The sequence below is a fragment of the Fundulus heteroclitus genome, unplaced genomic scaffold, assembly GCF_011125445.2.
Source record: "Fundulus heteroclitus isolate FHET01 unplaced genomic scaffold, MU-UCD_Fhet_4.1 scaffold_738, whole genome shotgun sequence".
Lineage (NCBI taxonomy): Eukaryota > Metazoa > Chordata > Actinopteri > Cyprinodontiformes > Fundulidae > Fundulus > Fundulus heteroclitus.
In genome coordinates, this window is record NW_023397184.1 from 46,997 (window position 1) to 57,385 (window position 10,389).

The window sequence follows — 10,389 nt, forward strand, 5'->3', positions numbered from 1 at the left end:
ATACAGGTGGATACTACTATGAATAGAGTTTTACAGATATGTGCAATAGCATAATATACAGATGGTTGTTATTATAACAGAGTTTACATGTACTATGAATATATGTACAGATGGCTATTACTATAGGCAGAATTGTGAGCATGATATACAGGTAGCTATTTCTATAAAATGTATAAAATAAAGTTTGGACAGAAGCTATTTATATTAAAGTGCAGTGGAAGGTAATTGCATATTACAGTTAAAGTACGGTATGCAAATGTAAATGTAAACAATTGGGAATAAACAGTCAGCAGTGCAAATCAATATTCAGTCATGGTGAGTAGTGCAAGATGCATGTAAACGGTTGTTACAATAGTAACAGTCAGGAGTGCAGGTGAACATTACAGTCTTGTAAATAACAGAATAACAAAATACCTACAGTATGTGCAATCTCTAATGTCACCGTCTCAGGTCAAATCCATTTGTGTGTATATTTCTGTTTTCATTATTGCCTTTTTTTTTTTAACTTGAACTGCAATTATACGATGATGTTGTGTTTTAAACTGCTGTTATCTGTGAGTGTGACTCTCCTCCCCACATATAAATCTCTCACCCATTACCTCAGTGGCAGGAACTTCTTGTTCTCAGCCTGTAACAGTAAAAATTGGCCGAGTCTGCTACTTTTTACTCAATATAAGACACACAAGTCAAGCTGAGTCCTCTTTCCTCTGATCTCTGCTTTTGCCACCATACCTCCTCCAATCAGACAAGGCTTTTTTTCTAGAGGATTGTTTAACTTCAGCTGGTAAGACTTTTCAGCTTTTGCGAAGGATTTGTAAACTTAGATGAAAACTTTTGAGTTGCTAGTCACAGTATATTTCAGCTTTTAGGCTAATTCAAGTACGAGGCGAAAAAGTTTAGCATGAAAGTTCTCCACATGTCTGCGATGGTGCAGATGTTGAGGCTTCCGAGGTCTGAGGACATGTCTGAGGTAGAGGCGGTTCAGGTTGCTGAGCCTGAAGAAAACCAGAAAAGCCCCACATGTTCTCAGCCTTTAAGTGAAGTAGGTTCAACTGGGAATGAATTTAACATTTGGATTTTTCTCAAGAGGAACGCCTTTGTGATTCTAACAATGGCTGCCGTTGCAGTAGGTAAGAAGTCTTCAGTCTCTCTGGGGGATCTTTCATGTGTCCTTTTTCTCTTGCGTTGGCTGCCTTAAACGTTTTCTTCGTTGGAAAACCTTAACTGGCGATTTGTGTCTGTGTCCCTGAAGGGATTGGACTTGGCTTTGCTCTGCGACACGTTAACATGACTGAGAGAGAAATCAAATATTTAACTTTTCCTGGAGAGCTGCTGCTGAGAATCCTGCAGATGATGGTGCTCCCGCTGATCGTTTCAAGTGTGATAGCGGGTAAGATCGACGTCTCAGCTCCTGGTTTGTGTATAAAAACATGGCTTGACTAATAAAGCCACATTTTAATACCTTTTGCAAAAATACGGCTTCAGCAACTCTGCAGACAAACATTTAACAAGCTTCTCTTATGGTGAGAATGTAATAGTTAACATACATGGAACTGCCCCAGCCTACCTCAGCGAGTTACTCACCCCACACACACCGCCTCACGAAACCTCTGCTCCTCCTCTGCTCCTCCTCTGCTCCTCCTCTGCTCCTCCTCTGCTCCTCCTCTGCTCCTCCTCCTCATACTGATTTTACCAACCCAGGACCAAACTCTCCTCTATATGGGAGGCAGGGCCTTCCAGGCAGATGCCCCTGAGAGCCCCCACAAAGTGTGGAGGTCTTTAAAAAAGGCATTCTTTTTTTTTTTTTAAAAAAAGACTTAGATACTTTATTAGGATTTTATTTCTGTGAATAGTGCCTGATAATGCTGTTTTAGTTTCTGTGTCATTCTGGGTGTTGTTTTTAGCCCTCTGGTCTGTAGCTCTTTGACATCTCTTTGAAATGTAAAGTGCAATATAAATTAAATGTATTATTATTATTATTATTATTATTATTATTATTATTATTATTATTAGTAGTAGTAGTAGTAGTAGTAGTAGTAGTAGTAGTAGTATTAATAATAATAAGCAGCAGAAGAAGAAAAAGCATAGCAGTTATTCAGATTTTAAGCATTATTTCCTCCAGAGCTACAGTGACTTAGAAAAGTATTAATACTCCATTAGATTTTATCTTGTCACATTATGCAGGCACACTCTGTGAGGTGTTTCATGTGCTCTACCTATAAAAGTAATGCGTGGTTATGAAGTGGAAGAATAATGATAATGTTATAGGCCAAAAATAAAATGAAGAATGCAGAGCATTTCCAGTCAGCGCCAACTGCTCTGACACTATGGAGTCAGAAAGGGGTCAAAATTATTGTATATTTGGAAAAAAAAAACTAGTTGAAACTGAAGTGAGTTGCGAACATAAGCGCTGCACATCACCGTGATAAAACATGTTGGTGGCAGCTTCATACTGTGGGCATGTTTTCTTCATCAGCAACAAGGATGTTGGTCAGAGATGATGGGAAGACAGATGGAGCTAAATACAGGACAATTCAGGAATAAAACCTGTTAGAGGTTGTGACACACGTCAGACGGGGTTGGAGGATCACCTCCCAGCAGGACAACAGCCCTAAATATACAGCCGTGGCTACAAGAGGTTTTTTTTGTTTGTTATGTTAATAATCTTGTGTCAGAATGGCCAAGTCCAAGCTTAGACATAAATCAAATTTTGAATCTGTGGCTCCGCAGGGCTGCTGTAATAGCAGCAAAAGCTGATTCTAAAACAATATTTTGTATGCATAATATTCCTTGCTCTACAAAATCCCACTACAATCAAGCAAAATACATTTATGGTTGCAATGGGACACGATATGAAAACATGTAAGGAGTTTGAATAGTTCAAAAGGGCACTCTGGCTATTTGTGTAAAATGTTTACCTGTTTTAAATACATACAAATATTAATACATCTGCATAGTGCACAGTATCCCACTCTTCAACTTTCCCTTTTTCATCATTGGTAGTTATAAAAGGTTAAGAGTGAAGGGGATTAAGTAGTTGTACAGGTTGGTATGCATGATATATGCTATATTAGTGAATTATTTTACATGAATACAGGTTTATATGCTGTAGAAACAATGCTGTTTCATACTGGGGAAAAGAAGCATAAAAATGTGGGTAATATCTCAGGAAGGTGGCTAACAGATACAGCATATGCTACAGATACTGTTCAAAGCCGAGGTCTATTAAAGATATAAAAAACAAAAGCATGCTAAATAACATTTGTTAAATAAGTACTAGTTGGAAAGCTTTTGCTAATATTTTACACTCTGTGCAAGTGCTGGCTTGTAAAATACTGAAACACATTGTTTGCTGTTGTAGCGATCAATATTTTCACAAAAATCACAACAAATCCACAAATTCAATAGTGCTAAACCTTCCTAGGAGCCAGCCAAGCTTAAACATCTAAATATGACATTACTTTCCCACATTTCACGACCGCTTCTTAAATTCTCAGGCATGTCAAACGTTGAGAGAAAAGACTTTGGGAAAATCGGGCTTCGGACCTTCACCTATTACCTGCTAACCACTGTCATCGCTGCGTTCACTGGCATTTTCCTGGCGCTTCTCATCCAGCCAGGAAAGTCATCCCAGCATGACTCGGGGTCCTCCTCTGGGAAAACGGAGGCTGTGCAGAGCGTGGATGCTTTCCTGGATCTAATCAGGTCTGTGTGAGAGGGCACCTCCTTATTTTGCCTCTCTGTATATTTTATAAAGAATGGCACTAACATTTTGCATTTTACAGAAACCTGTTCCCTTCAAATCTAGTGGAAGCTTGTTTCAGAAAAGTAAGATCAGAGAAGCTGCTGCTGATGTTTCTTTTACACATAATCTATTGCCCGATACTAATATTTTGCTTCTAAACCCTTTATTTAGTATTTAACAGTTTATCCCGGCAGTAATTCCTCAGGAAATCCTGCAGGAGCCACTAATGTGTCTGCGAACAGTGAGTCTTTTTTGTTACAGCTCTGGGATTATTATTCAATTTATTTTTATTTATATAGCGCCAAATCATGAAACATGTCATCTCAAGGCACTTTACAAAGTCAAGTTCAATCATATTATACAGATTGGGTCAGATTATACAGATTGGTCAAAAATGTCCTATATAAGGAAACCAGTTGATTGCATCAAAGTCCCGACAAGCAGCATTCACTCCTGGGGAACCGTAGAGCCACAGGGAGAGTCGTCTGCATTGTACATGGCTTTGCTGCAATCCCTCATACTGAGCATGGTTTTTATCCTGCCGTACAACCCTTATTACTGCTCTTATTATTGTTGTCATATGTATTATTAATTCCTGGTTGCATTTTTTTTTATCTCTCTTTTTTTTATCTTCTGTTCAGCACCAATGGCAGGAACCTCAGACGGCATCAACATTGTGGGTCTGTTGGTGTTCTCCCTCGCCTTTGGCCTCATCCTGGGGAGCATGGGCACAGAGGCAAAACCTCTAAGAGATTTATTCATCTGTCTAAATAAAGCAATTATGCTTCTTGTTAATGTAGCCATCTGGTAAGAAGGAAAAACTATTAATGAACCTTTTTCACTGTTAGTATTTACCACTGAGCTATATTATACACTGGAGTGCTAATCGCCGTCTGTTTGAACCAGTCGCTTTGAAGCCACCAGCCGCCATATTGGTACTCCCTATTTCCCCCCAGTAACTGGGGAATATGTGCGCTACAGCATCGAATAACGAGGATTTTGTCATGTTCAGGGGGGCTTAAGACTTTTAAAATGTCAAATGCCATATACTTTTATGTTATGTTCTAAAAATATCAAGTACTGAGAAAGTCATGTGCTGAAATATTTTGCATTTTATTCATTTAAATATATATGTTTAACATTTATAAATATATAAATAATATACAAAAACATATATTTACATATGTGTATACATATATATACATATATACATATACACATACATATATATATTAAATATGAATAACATGTAAAATATTTCAGCACCTAATTTCCTAGTAGTTGATAGTGTTAGTACATCCACTGACTGTAGAATTACCTGTGAAACGTTTTCACTCAGCCAGAAAACTGCTTGTTGTTGCAACCAAATCATATGGGATTCCGTGAGAGTAGGGAGTAGCAAGATGGCGGCCAGTGACTTCAGTTTTTCGGCAAAATCAGCACTCCAGTGTATTATATAGCTCAGTGGTATTTACCCTTAACCCCCGTCTGAGCTCATCTCTGTGGCTCCATCTGGTGTTTGGAGAAGTTATTGCATCTGTATTTGAACCACATGTCTCATTCAGGTATTCACCAGTGGGAATCATCTTCCTGCTGGCGGGGCAGGTTGTAAAAATGACCAACGCAGCAGACATCGGTCGTGACGTGGCCATGTACACTTTGACTGTGATCGCTGGGTTGATCATCCACGGCTGCTTCACGCTGCCGCTGATCTATTTTACAGTCACAAGAAGGAATCCCTTCAGGTTTTACGCAGGCATCCTCCAGGCTCTCAGCACAGCTTTTGGGACTTCATCCAGGTTAATAATGAACACTGTAAACAATAAAAAAAAAAGAATGAATGACTTTAAAAGCATAACTTGTGTGCTTTTCAACAGTTCTGCAACCTTGCCGGTCACTCTCCATTGCATGGAGGAAAATCACAAGATGCACACACAGGTGACGCGCTTCATGCTGCCTATAGGGGCCACAATGAACATGGACGGTGCTGCCCTCTATGAAGCAGTGGCTGCTTTATTCATCGCCCAGGTCAATGACATGGACTTCAACCTTGGACAAATCATTGTCCTCAGGTACTTTTAAGGGAATTTATTGACCTTCGGTGCCTGGAAAAATCCCCCTCATCTGAACCGTCTCGCGTTTTGTCACAAAACGACCACAAAAGTCAGTGAATTTGTTGAGATTTCATGTGGTAGACTAACACAAGGTAGTGTCCTGTATAAATAGATAAATGGTTTTCTGACTTTTAAAAAAAATTATAGAAGAAGTCATGACAAACATTTATATTAAAGCCCCTTGACTAAAAAATTGGTAGGATCACCTTTTTTTGCTCCAATTACAGCAGCAGGTTTTTTTCTGACATGACTTTATCAGCTTTGCACATCTAGACTGAAAGACTTTGCCCATTATTCATTACAAAGGTTTTTCCTGGGTTTATGACATTAAGCTCTGTTTTCTTAGTTCACATTTGTATTTAATTGGTCTGTTTTCCATGTATTTCTTTAGCGTCATTCCCCAGCCTATCTCCGGTTCACTCCACCTTCATTCTTCATAACAGCTCACCTGTTTTTGTCCTTAATTTAAGCAGGTAAATAATCTTATCTGCCAATGGAACAAGATCTTTGCACTTAAAACATGGGAACAAATCTCCATCATCTTATTTCAGATGCAGTATATCTAATTACCTTATCTTAGAGGTTGAAATACTCATTCCATTGACAGATAAGGAAAGGAAAGGTAAAATACATTAATTTCAAGAACATTTTACTGGTCAGTTTTACTGTGCTCCTATTGCTTTTCCTTTTATTTGCCACTTGTGATATCTACTTCTTGGTTTCGTCCCATACAGTTTTCCCGCCTTCCTTTTCTTTGCGTTTTGGTCCTCAGCCGCCCAAACTCATGATAGTGGGGTCTGGTCACACAACGGACCCAGAGGGCGAGCAGCTCCAGATTTTAGCAGGCTGGGTGAACCTGCCAATGAAGGTTCACAGCACCGCCCACACTGTCTCCAGGTCCGACAACATCAGCTCTTTAAGAGTGGAAACACCCTGCAGCTAAAACGACATATCCAGTGTCTGCTTCAGCTCTAAATCTCTTGGCTTTATCTTCAGAATCTCCAAATTCATTAATGACATTAAAGTCGACAGCTCGAGACTCTGCACGACCTTCAGCTTTTGTCTCCAGTGACTTCCTCTTCATCATGCTCTTCTATGCTGCTGTAAAGATCATTATTCATTCAAACAACAGCGAGGTTTAAGAAAATGTCTGTTTTCATAGTGAATGGACATTTTTTAAAGACAATGCTACTTTGCCTTATTTAAGTTTGCTGTTTCGGCCTGTCGTAAAGAACATTAAAGCCCTGAGTGAATGAAATTGGTTTTGATACATGCTATCCAGTCATTATTAAAGCGACTTCTTTGTATTTTGTCCAGTTTGATTGTCACAGCAGCGAGCACTGGTGCAGCTGGTATCCCTCAGGCTGGCATGGTATCCATGTTGATAGTGTTGGGCTCAACGGGGCTGCCCACAGAGGACATTTCCCTGCTCCTTATGGTTGACTGGATTCTGTAAGTACACCAGCTTGTGTTACTCCAATAGGTTGGCTTGAAAATAGAAGTCGAAACGAATGTAGTTACATTATTACTTTCACAATTACAAAACATTTCGTTTAACAATATATGCATGTTACAAAAAATAGGCTAAACACTAGAAAATTCAAGGCCATGAGCTGCATGGAGAACTGTTTCTCACCTCAGATCTTACTGTGTTTCTGTCGATAGGGATCGTATCAGAACTGCCACCAATGTACTCGGCGACTGTATTGGCGTCGCCGTGGTGCAGCATCTGTCCAGACATGAACTACGCACATCCAGTCCTGCATGAACAGACCAGATGTTGGAAGAAAAGCCGCCCTCCAAGACCACCTGTATCACAATGGGACAAATGCACCCGACGAGTTGCCTGACAGAATATAAGCATTTAGGCTGAAATAATAAGATAAAGAAGTCATTGATAGAAAATTGTATTGACAGAAATCTTTTGAAAGGGTCTTTTTTGTTTCTTTAAGCTTCTGGCGGTTTATGGCAGGGAAACTCAATGGAGAAACCCAGAGATTTTTTTTTTCCCTAGGACTCAACAGATTCTTAAGGGTTTCTCAGGCCAAAAGTTATAAATCCACCAGCCAGTTTTGGGCATGTCCCGTAGTCTCCACTTACAAGGACATGTCTTCTAGACAGTCATTGGGAAAGCTTTAGAAAAAAACATTAACTGACTTCTTTTACGTAAAATAGAGCTCCTAGCCTGGAAGCTACAGAAGATCCTGATCATGCTGTAAAGGTGTTGCTTCTCCCACCAAACTGGTTCCGTGGCCGAACTGGAATTAGTGGTTCCTCAGTTTGTGTTGTTTTGGTTTTCGTCCGCCAAGTTTATGACACAAGACAGTGATAACACAGAGTCGTGTTAGCACTGGAGGCCTCACTGGGTCTCTTCTTTTTTAATACCCTTCATCACACGCGGGGCAACCCATCTGTTTGTGCTCTTTCATAAATACCATTGCTGCCTGCACACTAATGGCATCTTAGTGTGGCGGATGTTTCCAAGTGTTGCTTGAACCATATTTTCAGTTGGCTGGCTGCTGGTAAATACCGCCCAGATACCAGTAATGCTGGTCGGGAGTGTAAGCAATTATTTGATTGTACTTCCTTGTGAAAAAAAAAAAAAAAACCCGTTGCAGCTGTCTTCAAAATGTTCAGTGTGAGACATAATGATTTAAGCTAAACATAAACTTTGTTCATCGTTTGTGATAAACTTACCTTGCCCATACAAATGTAATCGTCTACATATGTTATAATTTCTAAATCCCGACACACCAGCAGGAGATCGTTAACATGAATCCTTGTGGCGTTCTCCTAGTACGGGCCAGAGATGGGCACGTCATGTAACTACTCCAAACGCACTGTCGCCAACTCGATATATGATTTCAAAACAGTTCTTGTCCTGTAAATAAAATATTGGATCACAATGAGACAACATGTATAAATCAATATTGAATTAAAAAGTAAGATTGTATCTGTTATAATGTATCATTTAATAGGGTATGGCTCAAACGTGTTGTGAGTGACATTAGGGGAATCTTATCAAAGGCTATGTGTAGGCATGGTAACACAGTTCCTCATTTAAAGTAACAGTATTTTTCCCCCAACGTAACATTTCTCATAGGTTTGTTCTAAAGTCTAACTGCATTTGATGCAGTAAATTTACTCGTCTTCCATTGTTGCATCAACTGCTTAGAAATGACTTTGGCTTTGATTTTTGAGGTTAAACAAAGTTGATTTTGAGACCCATCCAATGGCTTCACTATAATGTTGATGTTGTTATCCACTAGACTCATTTTTTTTTAGATTCCCATTTATCTTAAGATATATTGTGTACATTTTAAATACAAAAAATACCTGAACTTGTTTCAAATTCTTTCCTTGTTTAACCATCTAAGGTCAGTCACACTTTTTTTTAGATTGTTCCTTTATTAAAAAAAAAAATAGGGAAAAAAAGAACAGTAGTTTTTTTCCACTCCAGTCATGATGAGTAAGAAAAAAAATAGTGCAAAGGGTTTGCAGGCCATTGAGGTTGTGATCTCTTATATTGCATGGAGTGGTATGTTGTGAAGTTTTCTCAGACCAACGTTCAAACCCATAGCAAAGCAAAATTTAAGACGGGATCTCCTTTATGATATAAATGAGCACACATCGAGACCAGAGTAGTCTTTTCATTTTTCTCAGATTTCTCTCCTGAGAAATAAGTCTCACAGTGAGCATGCATTCTCTCAGTCGTGCATTTTCAAAGCTTGTTATTTCAATAACCAGCCATTTCATTTTTGGCTTCTTAGGCCAGTTCTAATGGGTTAGTGGACGAATAGTGGAGGTGTCCAACAATTTGCTGAGCTGACTCGAACTTTAATATGTTTACGTGATATTGATACCTTCTTGTGCTCAGTTTTCGGTATGGCAAACGCACATGTAAAACTGGATCAATCTTTTTATGATGAATTTGGCATCCTCTAGTGGGGGACTTTTATTATAGCAACAGAATATGTAAAAAGGTGTTCTGGGTAATTAATTACTGTGACGAAAATAGGCGCAGTCTCCATTGGCCTCATTGGACAGTCAAAACCATAAAGACTAAGACAAAGGTCGCCGCTTCCGCCATACAGTGTATGGCAAGTTTGTCCGGGAAATGAACTTATATGAATTTATTTCCTCATGAAAGTAACATTAAGTTTGGTTTACATTTGTGTATAACTAAAATATACTTTCAATGACTTTACACAAAAAATATTTAATTAATTGTTTTATTACAATAACTACCTATATTAGGATAGCCATTTGTTTCCTTAAAAATAGAAAGGAGTACCTTTAAAGATGGATTTATTTACAAACAGGTGTTATACAAATATTGACGCGGTAAAATGAATGAGGAACGTATCATTGTTGATTTATATCAACAATAATAACAAAAAAATCATTGTTAAACATATTAAGTGGCACACTATTTACTACGTAAATTGTAAAACGCTTTTAAAACAGACGAGACCCGGTCTGAGCCTTAGACACCCCTAGCGGATGATTGTCGTTATGGTAACAAGGCTT

The 10,389-nt window shown here is 38.8% G+C and overlaps 1 protein-coding gene across 1 annotated transcript; it reads left to right on the forward strand.

The window, feature by feature from the left end:
* The first annotated feature begins 819 nt into the window (after nt 1–819).
* On the forward strand, nt 820–8,707 carry LOC118556367 (excitatory amino acid transporter 1-like). Its single transcript, XM_036134091.1, has 10 exons — nt 820–1,130; nt 1,253–1,390; nt 3,498–3,705; nt 3,786–3,828; nt 3,917–3,986; nt 4,387–4,552; nt 5,311–5,544; nt 5,623–5,817; nt 7,177–7,311; nt 7,525–8,707. Exons 1-10 carry the CDS (start codon nt 902–904, stop codon nt 7,625–7,627), a joined length of 1,521 nt encoding a protein of 506 aa, XP_035989984.1. The 5' UTR covers nt 820–901; the 3' UTR covers nt 7,628–8,707.
* Nucleotides 8,708–10,389: the final 1,682 nt, after the last annotated feature.

What these genes read in the sequence shown, in the direction of transcription:
- LOC118556367 (XM_036134091.1), top strand. Translation starts at nt 902, where the DNA reads ATGAAAGTTCTCCACATGTCTGCGATGGTGCAGATGTTGAGGCTTCCG. An exon ending in CTTGTTAATGTAGCCATCTG is followed by an intron (nt 4,553 to 5,310) that starts GTAAGAAGGAAA and finishes TGTCTCATTCAG; the next exon opens with GTATTCACCAGTGGGAATCA. An exon ending in GCTTTTGGGACTTCATCCAG is followed by an intron (nt 5,545 to 5,622) that starts GTTAATAATGAA and finishes GCTTTTCAACAG; the next exon opens with TTCTGCAACCTTGCCGGTCA.